The sequence below is a fragment of the Notothenia rossii genome, assembly GCF_949606895.1.
Source record: "Notothenia rossii genome assembly, chromosome: 5".
In the NCBI taxonomy this organism is placed as follows: domain Eukaryota; kingdom Metazoa; phylum Chordata; class Actinopteri; order Perciformes; family Nototheniidae; genus Notothenia; species Notothenia rossii.
In genome coordinates this window covers 14,651,739-14,668,605 of record NC_136903.1, presented here as the reverse complement: position 1 = coordinate 14,668,605, position 16,867 = coordinate 14,651,739, and the positions used below count along the sequence as shown (strand labels likewise).

At 38.3% G+C, this 16,867-nt stretch overlaps 1 protein-coding gene across 2 annotated transcripts in view; it reads left to right on the top strand.

The window, feature by feature from the left end:
- The first annotated feature begins 4,698 nt into the window (after positions 1–4,698).
- The window catches only part of ano3 (anoctamin 3), a 38,493-nt gene continuing 26,324 nt past the window's right edge, over positions 4,699–16,867 (top strand). The window contains exon 1 of one of the 2 annotated variants that reach the window (XM_079681928.1): positions 4,699–4,845. In XM_079681928.1, coding sequence (XP_079538054.1) covers positions 4,716–4,845 — 130 coding nt within the window. In that variant the 5' untranslated portion in view covers positions 4,699–4,715. Of the gene's footprint in view, positions 4,846–7,645; positions 7,877–16,867 lie in introns of those variants that run through there. The other variant, XM_079681929.1, reaches the window with a different exon arrangement.

The window sequence follows — 16,867 nt, the reverse complement described above, 5'->3', positions numbered from 1 at the left end:
ATATACAAGCTGTTAATAAACTTTTCAATCAATCAATCAATACAGCTCAGTGAGGTAAGGGACTCTCTGTTTAGATAGTTAACTTTAGTCGAGTTATCTCAGTGGGTCTCAAATGGTTTGGTCACCATTTATGAGAATAAATGAAAAACAGGTATGAAATACTATGACAGTAAAACAAGAATACAGTTTAAAAGGGGAGTGATTTGTAAAATATCCACATAAAGAAAAAGAAAATCTGTTTACAGTTCTGTTTCATATGGGTGTTGAGAGATGTATCCATAGATCTGTTAATGTTGCTCTCAAAATGCACCAGGTTGATGCATTTAACTTCAATATCTAAAAAAAAAAAAATCTTCTTCCTCTTTTATATGCACCTCTGCTTACACCTATATTTGATATTCTGTGAGCGAGCTGATTATCGAGCCTTCATTGTAAGAGTCGTGGGTACAGTGTGTATGTGCGTATTCCACTGTGGCGCCCGGTACATTAATGGGAAACTCTAGTTTGTACATGTTCAATACATTTGTAACACTGTACACATGAACGTTTCTTTTTTCGGTTCACCAAAAACAAAATCTCACTCCAAGCTGAACTCAAATGTTGGCAGCCCTGATGCTACACACCGGTGTTCTGATAGCTGATGCAACAGCAGCACCTTGTGGCAAAGGAAAAAACTAAGGTTATAATCATTATGTTAATGATGATAATATAATACATAAATGCCGCTGATGAAGTTTATTTAGCTATTAGCTATAGGCTACTCATGATGACATAAAGAGAGTATAGTTACAGAGACAACTGAATGCTTTAGTTGATGGTATTACAAAATAATAAATAATCGATTCTATAAGCCAGGTAGTATAGTATATATATATATATATATATATATATATATATATATATATATATATATATATATATATATATATAATATAATTATGCTAATGAAAGCCATTAAACTCAGGGCAAACTTACCTTTTTAAAACAGTGTATCCCTCCTCTCCTGGTTATAATTTGTTATCAATCATGTGGCTTAGACGAAATGAGGAAGCCCCATATGATGAGAGTGATTCTCAATACAGCAGTTCCGTCCAAATCAATGCTGTACAATCAATAACCTGAGAGTTTTAGTGTTGTTTCTATCCTGCTTAACCCGACAACACTTTAAACTCCACCCATTCATCTTCGCTGCACAGCCGGGGCTTCATCACAGCTCAAAGTGCTGCACGGTGAATGGCAGCATCATGAATTTGCACAGCTTTTTCTACAAGTTTTCACTCAGAAACGTATTGAAGGGGGATTTGTACTGAAGGCACCTGTAGTCTTCATGCAATGGAAGTCAAGGTGTCCCAGGCTCTTGGCAGCTCTTCAGGTAGGTTTATCTCACACTGAGTAATAGTTAAGCAATGATTGACAATAGGCTACAACTGCTGCTATAAAACTAACTTTAACAAATAGCACTAAATATGACCTGATGTGTTTGTTTAATAATTTGTGTTTTTGCATTCAATTTATTGAAAAGAAGAGAAAAATATGTTTTAATAACGTCTTACAACATGTTTAAAAATGTTCAATATAATGTTGGTTCTCTGACACAGCTTCAGTTCTGCAACAAGAACATCTCAGCGCTATAATTATTTAAAATGAACTCTTTTTTAACTTGGTTAGCAGTTGTCCATAATAATATATATATTAATTAAATCGTAGAAGCTTCATGGGTGCAGACTAATTCAGTAAGCATTATGAAGCTGTACTTGATGAAAGCTGATCCTTTATGATTTATTTATTAATGAAGCGACACATGGGCGCCTCCTTTATATCAGTTTCCTTAATGAGAGCCAGATTAATTGGTCATTAAATAGAATTAGAAGATACAAAAGGCACTTTATGTGTCATTTCAGTGTTGTGTGCTCTTCTTACCCTAGCATGTTTGCACAGCAGCATTCAGGGAAGCTTACTGTAATGTTGTGATGACGTAGACAGTCACAGAAAGGAAGGAAAGGGAGCGTGACTGTGAGGTAAATCCAACAAACATCTCCGACATCATTCAGTTTAATGAGCTAGCTAATGCATGAATGCCATGGCTTTTATTAGCTGATCTAAATCACCACTCCCCCAGGCGAAGATGAAAAGGGCCAAACTGTGGTTATTTCATAATAGCTAATGGGAAAGTGTTTTCATCTGTCCTGAGCCATGTGGATAACGTTCAGTGGTGTGCAGAGACTCTGTGGTGGCTCCGCTGGAAGCTGGGTCAAAGGTTTACATCATCGTGACTTTGACGCAGGTGTAGATCCTTCAGCTTTTGCCCCCTTACCCCATGTGTTTGTGTCACTCCTAAGAAGTGACTGTGTAGCAAAGATATCCAAGAAATCCCTGACAAAGGGTGCATCCTCGTGGACTAATTGAGGAGTTATGAGTGAACCCAGAAGAAAAAAAAAACCTTTGTGTAATGGTCTTTGTTGTAATACATTGATAGTCTTAGGAAAACATAACCCAAAATAATTAATAGACACTTGGAAAACTATATATTTTTTTTCTTTCTAGAAGCATCAGAAGATAGACTCTCAACAGTCAAGTAGCTACTTAAAATGTCCCTTTTCTGTCAATGAAAGCTCTCTGTGGTGTTTTGGGGGACATGACAGGTGAATCACATTCTGCATGAAGTCTTGATCCTTTTTGTTTGACATTTAAAGTCATTGTTTAGAATTATGCTTGAAGCCTCAACTGTTTGCTTCTTATTGCAGTTTGGAAGATATGAAAGAACCCAACATTGTATCTGCACACATTGCATTAGAGAAGGAGACAAGAGTGCTATGAGACATTTATGTGGCCTTAAGTAATTACTGCCGACTAATGTAAGCTGTTTAAGTGATGCACAGCTTGCAGACTAAATTGAAGCAGCCATCAGGTTATGGAAACACTGCAGTATAAAGGCCTTCCGTACTCCCCTTGTCTTATATGTAATAAACACTGATGCCTCTTTTATTTAATTATCAAGTTGCTGGTGAGGAAATCCACCTGGTTGCACTCGAAGTAAATCAATTTGCTCTATCAGCTGTTGATATTTCCATATTGTAAAGTAATTATACACACATACTGTTATTATATTATTCTATCCCCTAAGGTTATCAAAAAAACACTAGATATCTCTGTGGTATTATTTTAGATCAGTGATTATGTCCTAGTATTAGACAGTGGCTGTGGTGGTCATGGTGTATGCTGGTATGGATACATGGGTTGAATAAATAATCATGTGCCAGGAAGTACCTGCTCATCAATTGATCTGCAGACATGAGCAGGACACTATATTATTGCACTTAGACCACACAGCTGTTATGCAAGCCAAGCACTCTTCAGGGAAAGTTATTCTGTCTGACCAGTTGTCTGAAGCTCTGGGAGGTTTATCTGGCAATATTATTTATTTGGCAATGATTTGCAGTAATCTCTGTTAATGGTGTTTGAGCTGAGAAATTGCACTTATTCAGTGAACGCATAATGACCTGGTTAAACTCTACTTTGGATTCACTCAAACACATTACTGCTGCATTTTTTTATGAATTACAACACCCCAATTCTTGCAGGCTTTGGTTTCACAGCCCTCTGGTTGTAATTGCTGTTGCTGTCACAATGTTAACCATAAACATTAGCATTTTAATATTATACTGTTCGCACCAGCATGTCTGGCAGACATTTGTTGTTTTGTTGTGGGCTCCTTTGAGAGGGGATGCTGAGGGGAGATGTCGCTGCTGGACCTGTGCTGAATAACTTCTGAGATGTAATGTTAATCTGGATGGAGGTGAGTCATGTTGTTTGGACTCAGAGTGCAGCCCCCCCGGCTCTACCTGTTGGTTTTAATGAATCTGAATGCACACATGAGGGAGGAAGCACACATCAGCACACACTGAATACAAATTATTGTAAACAAATGAAAATGCATTAGTGTATGCTAACTTGGTTAACCTAGCAGTGACCTGTTTTGGATTCACAATGCTAGTCTCTACATTGTGTAATAAAGCAATTACTGCAACAAAATGGTAGTGGTTGTTCGGGGAAATGGTAAATACCCATTTATTACATTCATTTGGCCATTCATCTCCCTATTGTGCTGATATTTTCAGCACAATCTAAGCATACACTTTGTTAGAGGAACATTTAGCATATAACACTGTGTTGGTTGAAAGTGTATAAAATAGACTTTAAATCATATTAAGACTTTTACATTTACATTTGCTAAAACAAATTAACATTAACAAACCATTTGTTTATTTCTGAAATCATTAATATGTATTTAATTAGTAAGATCATGTGTCTTGTTGGTGTAGTGTTTATTTTACATGTAACTGCTTTTTAAAAGGACATCTAACCTGATCAGATGCCTCTCCGTTGGTTTTGAAAAGACAGAGGCCAAATTGTTCCCCATTCGTGTCAAGTATCAGAGGGTAAAAAGGAATATTAAATACACGTTAAAAATGTATGAGTGCAGGAACACGAGAGAGCTTAGTAATGAGTGTGCTGTGGTCACCTATTATTTTTACTGATCTGTACATAATGTACTGCCGTTATGTATTCCCATTGATCATTTGAAAAACAGTGCGTGTAGGTTGAGTGGCAGGATGCTCTCCAGGAAAAAGCAACAGTAGAGATACTTTAATAACATAATATTATACCCTCTCACTTTGTGTGTGTTTGCAGGATCATGTCACCAGGACAACTATATGTTTGTGCCTCTGCTGGAGAGGCACGCTCATATCAATCCCAGCATCAGCCACTCAGCGTCCTTGAGCTCCTCGCTGGCCAACAGCTTCCCCTCCGGAGACACGGAGACGGACAGCGACCAACTCTCCGGTGAGTTTGCCAGAGCACTTGTGAATAAAGGGTTTTAAATGCATTACATTTAAGATCCGCCATTACTTGTTTAACATATTGCTGCACAGCTAATGTGAATATTAAGTGTGGGGATGATTCTAAGATTTAAGATGAGTCCTATTGCACTTAGACAATGCTGACTCTGCCATGAATGCGTTAGTCAATTAGTCAGATTAAATTGGCAAAAGTTTTGATCATTGATTTATCGTGAAGGTAATTTTTCAAGCAAATACACAAAAAAGTGTCTTTGATGTCTTACAGGTGATGATCTACTGCTTGTCTGTCTTGTCACTGAAAATTAAATAACTTGTGCATCAGACTTTCTGTTGGACAAACCTCTAAGTTGATTAGTTTACTCATTTAGGCATTTTTGACTAAGACTAACCATTTAGTTTGGAGACTGCAAGACCTACATTTTGTCAAAGGTATTTCATGAGTTTTATATTTAAATGAATAGGCTGAGGTAAATAATGCAAAAACTATTTTTGGTTCTCAGTTGGAGCCAAGTGCATTGCTCCCTCTGCAGAACCATCATCTGACCTACATCTCCAAACTAAGCAGGAATGGAATGTATGGTCTTATTTAAATTAGACTTACCATATGATAAATGCAAATTAAAATAATTGAAAACAATGTGACAAGAGAAAGAGAAATCTCTTATTCTAGAAAATAACCTTTCTATGAAAGCACATGCATGTATGCATGTTGCAAATGTATTATCTTTTCAATTTACACACGGCATCTATTTCACGTCTGTCTGTTTCCCTTTAAACTGTGGGTTTTCTCCGGAAGTTATTCCAGAGAGTGTCGTATTGTCATACTGATATTCTGTCCAAACTGTGAAGTCCACTGAGACAAATGTAACATTTGTGATATTGGGCTATATCAATAAACATTGATCGATTGATGTATACATTATTATTCCTATAATTCCTATGATAATATATAAAAACCTAAAAAGACTGACAGCTAGTTATTTATTTTTACCACAAGGTGGCAATGCTTCATTCATCCTAAAACCTTGCTCCCTCTGCAGAGCCATCATCTGACCTAAATCTCTAAACTAGGCAGGAATGGAAAAGATAAACAGGGCCGACTGTGTAAGAGCTACTTTCTTATTTATCAGCCGATGGAAGGATGCATTTACCTGGTGGTTCAATGACATGTTGGCACACGCAGTCCTGCCACCAGTCCTTAATTAACATCAGAACAGAGGGAGGAAGAGAGGCGTGCTGAGCAGCAAGAAAGCAGATGGTATTTTTCATCTATGACAGATACCAGACTACTCCCCAGAATGCCAGCACAGACACAGACTGATACGCAAAAGTAAGGTCACAGACCGAACTGTAACTCGTGTTACTGTGACACTTTGAGACGGACCAGATCACAGCAGTCAGTGAGTGTCTGCTCACATAGCAACAACATGAACGACTCAGGGCTCTACCTCTCATGAGCTTAAGGAATTGATTGCTGGTCTGCTGGTCTGTAACTATGTGTGGTTGACATTGAGATAAGACCAGTGACCTTGCAGATAATCCATGATAAGATCTCCGTTTGGTTAATACTGTGCAACTGAAGACCTAAGGCAAAGCGATAACGGGGCAATACGGATTGTTTTAACTAATATATATTCTCTCGAAGGTGTAGGTTTTGATACGACATAAATGTGCTTTGTGATGAACTATTATATGCTCCCTGATCCATTTTCTTCTATGTGACATATACATGTTAGAAGCAGTCAAAAACAACAGCAAAATGGAGGTGATAACAGATGCACATCAGGGCACTAGAAGTAAAATCATTAAAACATATAAAGAAACCATTAACTGAAAATGACAAATACAAAATATGACCAATAAAAGAGGAAGGAAATTAAATGTATGAAAAAAACATTTGTGTATTGTTTACATTCCCATAATAACCTGCAAGCAGTTTCAATAACTAAATACAATGTCCTCATCATTTTAGCTGAGTTGTCCTTTAACATTAGGTTATCAAATACTGCAGCCATCTGTAACACCCTGATGGATTTGATGACTGATGTAAGATTATTCCTGAGAGGGATCCCCCTGCATACAGCAGCAGTGTGTCAGCACAGCTGAGCTGAGCCCTGAAGTAGTAAGTATTGATTGTTTTGAGTTTTTCTCACAGCCTCGCAGTCTCTAATGCATGCCAAAGCAAATGATAGTTTTGAAAACAAATGTAAAGGTTCCACATTATTTATTTATTGTTGCTTTTCGTTTATTGGTTCTTGATAGTCAACAACACTACTATCTGTATTTTATATTGACATGATGTAAATAATGCATGTCTGTAAAGCCTATTTTTAGAATGACTTTCAATATAAATTACGAAGTTTTAGTTATTTATTTAAAGCAGAACACTTCCCGATGAAAAAATATAAAGGGTCTTGTAATGTCTAAAATGTGAAGATGCTATTACATAATCTTGCAATTGTTTACACCAGCACTGACTGCACATGGTTTATTTGCTTGACTGTGTTTTTCCAACATGGCAACACATTACACCATGTCATGCCTTAGAGTACAGCAGTTTACAGCACGTGTGGATTAAAAAGGGATGATGTTTGATGACCGATCAATGCATGCCCTTGTCGGTCCATTTCAGACCTGCTGCCCCTGGTAATTTCCTGCAGTTTATTAGGAGTCAGTAAATCAGGACAGGGGGGGGGGGGGGGGGGCGCGTCCATCTCAGGACCTCCTCTCCCGCCCGTCACCATGACAACAGCCGTGGCGGTGGCGGTGGCGGGGGGGGGGGACACATGCGGAGCTTTAGAGACACACAGGTGTTGCCAGGGTTTGCGCATCGCTTGTGAGATGGTTTGGCAGGATGGGAGCTGCGAGAAACACCCACACAGCATCATCATAGTTTCCCATGTATCCTGCAGTTCTGTTTTTCGTAATACGCGATTCAATTAACGCTGGAAAGCCACTGATCGCCGCAATGGTGCACCACTCGGGCTCCATCCAGTCCTTCAAGCAGCAGAAAGGTTAGTCCGGATTGATGATTTCGCGTCCGGTAGTTATTATGTGTTGCACTAGGTGTGATGTGTGATGTGTGGTGACTTTTTCTCTGTAGTTAAATAGTTTGTGGTGTTAAATGTCACTCCGAGGTATCGGTGTCTCTACTTGCTGCCATTGTGACGCACAGTTTGAGCATGTTTATGAAGCTTTTACGAGCTGATATTGTACCTTATAGTTTTTGTTACACTGACTTGGGTCATTTTATGTTAAGCACAAAGGCTACAACAAATTAAAATGGTATATTAATAATTAAAACCTTCAAAACATTTATGAGAAATTTGAGTTATTGTCGAAATCATGATGGTTATAATACAGTGGAGGTTTTAATGCTACACTATAAGGTATGACCTTTTTTCCCAAACAAGCATCTCTTGGAAAGCTTGTGTTTAGTATCAACTTGCAGTGATTTGAACAGCACTGAAAGTCGTGATGTGCCTCAGCTCATGAGTCTGCTTCAACATCCAGCAAGTGGGCTGGTATACTCAGTGATTGCATTATATCGTGCATGAGCTTCGAAGAAAGATACAAACTGTTCTATAGAAAACTCTTCAGGATGTGCAGAATAGTTTGGCATAAGGTGAAGTAGCTTGCCAAGAATAAATGCACTCAAGCTTTGGCAGTAAAGAAAAAATGATTTGAGGCTGCCAAAAGTACCTGTCAACATCTCCTCTATACGCAAGTTTTAAAAAAAGAAGGCAGACTCCAGTACATTTGGCATATCAGCATTTTGAACAAAGGACAACCAGAATGTATCAAACTGAGTAAAAGAAAGATAATTGGTCCCCAAGCATTAGATTTCTTTAATCTATTAATAAATATCATGTCATCGACCTGTGTCTTCCATTCGATGTTCATTACACCGCTGATTGATTTTAGAGCCCAAAGTAGGGCTCTTTAGAGAATATGATAATGTCTTTTTTAATACTTCGTGTTAATTATTAATGGCAACGCTGTCTGAATTTGGAAAAAATGGTGGAGAAACTTGTTTTCGTGCTGACACAGGGAGTGATGACCTATTTTGTTGAGGAACCGGGCTGAGGAGGATGAGCGGGTCTCTCCCCTGGCTCCAGATGAGAGGAAGCTGAGCTGAATGTAGAAATGTCATGAGAGAGGGACGCCCTGCTGAGGAGGGGGTTACATTATCTGGTGCAGCTCATGCTTGTTTTTTGGTTTTGAATGTGAAAACAAACTCATGGAGTTGATCCAAAAAAAGAGTGCAAAGTAGGTTATTTACAAAAAGGGGGTTTTCCTATGACCCACATGAACAATATGGTCTGAATCCATACTGACAACTTTTATTTGTAATAATTTTTTTAGATTTGCTTAATTATGTGATTTGTCTCCCATACAGTAATTTCCTCCTGTACAGCTTATACTGTTATATTTGACAGTGAACCTCTTCCTGGCTCCAGTCCAGCCAACTTGAAACACAAAGCAAAACATGATATCAGATTTATTTTAAAATCATCTGACTACAGGCCTGAAAGCCTACTCAATATTTCAGTGACTGCTAAGTCCACCATTAAATTGAAGTCAAAGCGAGCGAGTGAATGTTGGCTCACAAAGTCCTGCTAAAAAAAAATCTCAGAAATGATATTGCATCTCCTCAAATACAATCAGCATCACCCTCTGAGAGCATTTAAAGGCTGGGAGCTCAAATGTGTGTCTTTGTGTTCCCGTGGTGAAAACCTTTTATTAACGTTGCTGGAGCCAAGATGTTGATTGCTTTTTAGGAAATCAGACAAATCTGAAAATTGACTCGAAATCAACTGGAAGCCGAGATTAGGGGTTTGTAGGGGAGGTGAATGCAATCCAATTTTCTTTAAAAGGCTGTAGGTAAAGAATTTGACAGTGTCTGATTTCAAAGATAAACCTACAGTAAGATTATAAATGAGTTAGTTTCCTTAACTAAATATCCCTCAGTTGGTAAAAACTAGAAAATGCAGCTCCATTTGGGCTTGAATATAAAAATGACTCACAAGCATCTGATCCATCTTTCCAGGATTTGACTGGATTTCAAATGTTCTTTGGCAGACCAAATATAAACTTTTTGGGATAAAATGTACAGACAAACTCAATGCATTATTCAATAGCTGCAGCAAAAATATGTTTATTTGGTCTTGATGTCTATCCATGAAAAACATTTGATTTATCGAGTCATTCTACAGAAAAGGTGGAATCTGGGTGATACAAATCTGCTGAAATATATTCCTTCTAAACACATCTAAAACCTGTTAAATAGCAATAACTAACTCTTAACTTGATGCATCCACAACAAGTAGAGCTTAAAGTATTTTTATTATTTTGTATACATTATGCAAAGCTTATTTGTATAGGAATGTCACCGGTGTTACGTGTTACCAGGGAGGAACACCAGTGACGGTAACACCAGTGGCAATTTGGAGAAAACACTACAATTTTAACAAAATGGCTGCAATGTGTCAGACCAAATATGGCTTCAGTCAATATCAAAATCGTTTAACTCTTCAATACAATACATTTTCCCATTCAAATGTTCACCCCTATGGCTATGCAATGAGTAACACTAATGACAGACTTGAAAGACGCACGTACAATTTGAAGATAAAATGACACCTTTAACAAACAAAGTAAGAAGTATCTGACTTTCCTTATGTCTTTGTCCACTGCACTGTCTCAAATGATCTCTTGTTACAGGAGGCACTTCAGAGACAGTACATTATTTCAAAATAAAAGCGTTTTGTGTATTAGTAACACCAATGACGTAATTTTGGGTAACTGACATTTATTTGATATTATTAATAATAATTAGCATTTCTTTTACCATTTCAGTGTTATATTTAATGCTTGTAATGTTATGTAAATATAAAATAGATTTATTTATTGAAAAAAAAATATTTTAAATTAAAACTATAGGCTCCACTTCCATGTATGATCAAAGTGACAAGGCAGTTCCTTGAACTTGGCATTTTAAATAAATTGCAATTTATGTATAAAACCATTTTTTATTTAGTACCATTGCAAAGACAATCTCTATTTATTCAACATATATAATGAATGTGAGTATTAGGTCAACGTCATGTATTTTGGTGACTGCAAAAGTACTTCCACCTTTTCTGTAGAATGATCCATCTAGGTCATTTACGGAAAAAGGAACACATACATTCATTGTTATATTTTGTCGTTGAATATTGTGATGGCAACGTTTGACTGTTTTATAGACAACGTTGATTCATTGATTTGTCTGGAAAATACCAAACAAATTGATTGGAAATAAACAATTACTTTTAGCCGCATATACCTCCTGAGTATTATTACTAACAACAACTTCTCTTATGGTTTCCAAAGAATCCAACAATTGCATATGAACCAATATACTGCTCGGAATACTCATGGAAACACGTAATAGAGATGTGATTCAATAATTCCTCTTCTGTTAGATTACACTTTTGAACTTGTGTGTGCATACAGCCAGTGTGTGGGTGTGTTGATGTGTAAACCTTTGGTTGCACAGTCCTAAGCAGGCCACCTGTCCTCTTATGCAAGCAGGCAGATGGTTTCATGGATACAGACATTAATTTCAGGGCAGATTTGGGGAGAGCACACGAACAGTATAATTTGTGCTTTAAACAACATGCTGCAGAATATTAAGCAGACTTCAGTATCATAGAAGTTGATCAATTCTGTATCAAAAGTACCTTTGAATTTCTATCATGCCATGTAGAAAAAGAGTTTATAAAATGACCAAACAAAGAGGCTGTTTTGTTCTGTGTGTGTTTGGTATTGCAGTTACCAGCTTTAACACTTTCAGTCTTTAAATAGTCAGCGGACGCTTTGTTGCTAGGTTATAAGAAAAACACATGCAGAAGTTCTGCTGGAGCCCAAAGTTATTGTTCAGTTTAATCACGTCTACGAAAAACAAGCGACTCTTGGCGGAATTACTGTGACCTCTATGCTTGCTGGTGTTTATTGTGGACATGTGTTGATATGAAATCCTTGATGAGGCGTGTCCGCGGGGGCACACCAGAGGCTTTGCGGAAAATCCTGTGACGTAGAAGATATCACAAGCAATCAGGGAACATATGAACATAGTGTGAGGGTATATAGAGATTATAGGAGGAAGATGTTTAATCTGCTCAAATGATGCAACCAAGAGTTGGTGCCAGGATTGTATAATAGGGTCCTAAACCGTTAAATGTGTGGGGGAAATGAGCCAGCTGCTCAGAGGTGCGTTCACGGTCAGCCTGTCTGGCTCGGCAGCACGTGACGGACGGACCACAACAGTCTCGTATGAGCACGTTGTTCGCTATTTGAGGCTCTTTTCTTTCATATTTTTATATAGTTTTGACCAGTGTCCAAAAATCCTAATTGCATCCACTGTGATCCAATGGGGTAAACAATGAAACAGCAAGATGTCCAAGGGGGTGAATAGTTATATAGTCACTGCATAAAATAATGTTTTTCTTGGTCCAACCCTGTAATGCTTCAAGTTTTAATCTCATTTATATTAGTTATAGGTCAGATTCAGAGGCTGTATTGTGATATTAACATGGATTTGCTATAATATCATAGGAGTCACTTATGTCAACAGCTTTTGTAGCTATCAGGTTTGAATAGTCCATAACTCATATCCATTAAATTAGTGAATGATCCTCAGGCTTTTGTACTTGAGTGACTGAAATACTGTTGTGGTAAATCCCAAATTACAAGGCTCAACTCGTATTTAATTATTACCACAAACATTGACGGGGGAAAAAACATATGTGGCAATGCTTGTATCAAACTATTCTGAGTGAATAACTTGTTCAGTCTGTGTTTCTGAATCGATGAGAGTTCAACGGTCAGAAGTTCTCTAATTAGATATTTTGTGGACTCAATGAAAGGAATGTAATATTGGTGACTTGTTGATGTGGGGCATTTCAGAAAGTACTGGTACTTTATGTCTCTGTTCTGAATAGAAAATAAATGATACTCAATTTTCACCGTGAAATCTGAAGCTGCAGTCACAGTATTAGTGGTTCTGCAAATATTCGCTCCACTTGGCTTTAAAGATACCTTTACTTTCAAAAAGCTGACACTGTTTTGAGCATACTGTTAAGATGCTGAATATATTTAGCTCATTCTGGGTTTTTCTGCCAACCTCAATTAGATCTGTCTTGCAGTCACAAAAGTGTTTGAATTTCCACATTTTGTGATTAATTGTCACGTGTTGCATCATGAAGCACTCAAGCGATCCATACCAGAGAACACTCGTCTTTCTTTCTCACTTATTTGGTCAGCAAGAATTATCAGCGTGCCTCGAGGACTCAGCATGCACAAAAGATATGAGCTCAATATTCAGTAGCCGTTAATGATACCGTTCTTAATGCTCGCTATGAACTCGGCTCCGTCTATGTTTTCTTTGATAAGGTGCCAGGCGGAGGATGTAACACACTCCTAATTGCTTAGAAAGGGTTTCTGAAAGAGAGGCTGCTGGCCTCGCCTCAGTCCTGCCTTCATGTGATAATTTTTTATACACAGCAGCAGTGTTTTGGACCTGCTTATCTAAGTGTGTGTGTGTGTGTGTGTGTGTGTGTGTGTGTGTGTGTGTGTGTGTGTGTGTGTGTGTGTGTGTGTGTGTGTGTGTGTGTGTGTGTGTGTGTGTGTGTGTGTGTGTGTGTGTGTGTGTGTGTGTGTGTGTGTGTGTGTGTGTGTGTGTGTGTGTGTGTGTGTGTGTGTGTGTGTGTGTGATTTTGTTCGTCGATGCCCACTCTTTTTTGTAACGGGCATCCCCTGAAATGCCCTCTGGAGAAGGCAATAAAGATTTTTGCTGTGCTTGAAAAGGTCCTGATGCAGAATGTTTTTCAGTTCAGAGCTGCGACAGGGAAAGTGCAATGGGTTGAACATGGCTGAATTATTGAAGGGGTAGAATGAAGAACCACAGAGAGGCATGATGGGAAACAGCCCACTGACCTGAATTCTCTGGTTGCTACTTTGTGCAACATCTTTGAATATGTCTTAACTTTCTGCACTGTATTTATTGTTCATATTGGAGAGCGTTGTTTTGCTCCCTCTGATATATAACACCCTGTAGTTGATCATAACATCCTTGACGTTTTTTTAATTAAATATTTGTTCTTCCAGCTGGCTCTGGCTAAATTGTCGACAGTGGCACAGAGAGGGATGTGAAAAAGTGTTGTGACACAGCCACTTTTTAGGACAGAATAATATAGAGGAGCACAACAAACAACATTAGAGTTACAATTGTTTATCATACACAGCCACACGTTCATAGACCAAAGACAAAAATCATTTTAATCCACATTACAAGACCGTCAGGGACAAGCTGCTCAGGAGAGATCTAAATCCCAGATCACGACCTTGCTTGAATCCCATCCAGCTCCACCAGATGAGCCCGAATGTGTGTATGTGTGTTTGAGAGCACACACACACACACACACACACACACACACACACACACACACACACACACACACACACACACACACACACACACACACACACACACATATGCACACAGGATTAACTTTCTCCTGATAAACCAGTTTTAGCTAGTGCACAGCGAGATTAAGCACAGGATTTCACATTAGATGGACCCTTTTATATATTGTCTTCAGACAGAGTTCAGTCTGCATCGGAGCTAAAGCTTTGCAGCAGGGCAATCAGTCTCACATAACCATTATTATATCACAAGGCTGAGAGATTTAACCTGTGAATTTATTTTTCCATCCACCCTGAAATGTCCATGTAAGCAATTTCACACAAGACCAGCTCCGTCCAATTTGTGAGTCTATTTTCAAATGTGCAAACCCTTGGGAGGCCCATTAGCTCGCTCTGCTCTGATGTATCATCTCAGTCACATGTTGAACCCTGATGACGTCCGTTGGGATTATCGAGACCAGCTAGTCCAGTAAATGCAACTTTTTTCAATACACAAGCAGCCATTTTGTATTGATCAGAATAATGGAGAGAAAGTGGGCAGGTATATTAAATAGGAAAGCATCCACTCTTCAGTCAAATCCAGAGAGACGCTGAAATGATGGCACTTTAGGTTTCCATAGCCTGATGACTGGATGCTCTTAACTCAAACTTATTTACCAGACAGTCATTATGTATTTCATTTGTTATTGAATATTATTATTATTATTATAGTGGTAGTAGTATTCTTGGTATGAATATTATTATTATTATTATTATTATTGTTGTTGTTTTATTATTAGTACAGCAGTTTCCGTTTCTGCAGCACATAAAAGACTTGCATTGCAGTATAAAATAGAAACAGCTGTAGCGATCTGAATCAGTGGTTGCGGGTTTGTTTTTCTATGCCATTTGAAATGTGCAGTAGAGGTTATTGCTCTGATGTAAAATGGGGTATCGTTCCTGCAGCTCTTAGTGTATGTGTGTTAAATCTGACCATATTTGTTTTTGCAAGGCAGTACAGGAATAAGTGCTTTGGAAATTGATTTATTGATGCGTTCCCATCTTGTCATGTTGTTTGTCTATAGGAAATAAAGCAGCAAGTGTTGGAGGGGAGGAATTGTTTTTGGTACTAAAGGTGAAATGTAATGGCTCGATTATCTGTGAGATTATCTCTGATCCTGAGTTTTCTGCCGAGAAATGCAAACCTTCTTGTTCATTGAGTCATAAAACCTCTGGCTTCTGTGATTTAACAGCAGATGTAATCTGCCCAATATGGCTCTTTAATGAGAGTGTGACAACCTGCAGCTCAGTGTTGATTTGAGAAATTGGATTTAGTGAAATGTATTAAAGTATGAAAAAGCAACGGGGGGGCACTGAACGCTTGTGAAAACTTGTGTCGAGATAATTAAAGCACTGGGAAAACAAGCTTTGTTGTTACCCTGAAGATAGATTAACTTTCTGACTTGGTTTGACTAATTGATCCATTTAAAGTTTATTCCTGTGGTATTTTGTGCTGAGTAATGCTACTGTTTGATTGAAAAGGCCTTTATTTCAAACTTTTGTTCCAGACTTTTGAGTCTTAACGCACATTAAGATTTATACAGTTTCACATTTTCAATAATGTATTGTATTGGTTTTAAGCAGGAGCTCAGAACTTGTATGAATGTAATATATGTGGGGCTGCCGAGTGTTTCCCAAAGACCCTCAAACTCACATCTTTAACCGGCTCGATTCTCACCCTGCAGCACTGGGGATTCCATTGGGATTTATGTCGTGAGCATGAGTTATTGCGCAGATTGCAGCGGGAACCCTCAGGATGCAGGCAGTGAATTATCAATGTAGCTGAACGTCGAGAGGAAGGTCACTGAGAGAATCCCTCACTGGAGGTGAAAGTGAGTCAAGATCTCATTTGAAAGAGAGTGCTTTCTTTCCATGGATACATGTCAGGAGCTGCTGCCTTGTGTGAAGGTCGGGAACATTAACCTGCTCCAGTTGCTGGACATCCATTATCGTTTTTAACCTGAGAGTTCTTCTTTACCATTCACCACTGCAGTATCGTCGAGTTATTCATTCAGCCTTCACCTTTTTGCTCTGTATCGCTGCGATAACCATGATAATGACCTCTGCTGGTATTAAAAGAACAACGACAAGCTAATGAGAAAGATGCACACTTGAATGTTGTCATTACGTGCATCTTTCTATCGAAATTGGCTGAAGCACTAGCAAGCTTACGTTTGGCGGTGCACCATCCCGCTGCTCGTCTCGAGGTATTGAGCTGTGAGATGATGGAGGAGGAGGGCTGATGGTTTTAACGCACTCTTCTATGAAGGACATACATTATCACTATAGCCCATAAAAGGATGGACAAGTTGAAGTGACTTCTCCTTTACTCCCCTTTTACCATTCGCTCATTTCAGGCACTAGATCTATAGAGAATGGTGAAAAGGTTTTTTCTGCATTTAGTTTATCTTCTTCTTTTCTTATTGTACATTTATGTTTTTTTAAGTGACTCGTTAGTTTTATGGTTTGGAATGAAAGATTAGATATAATGGGAAATG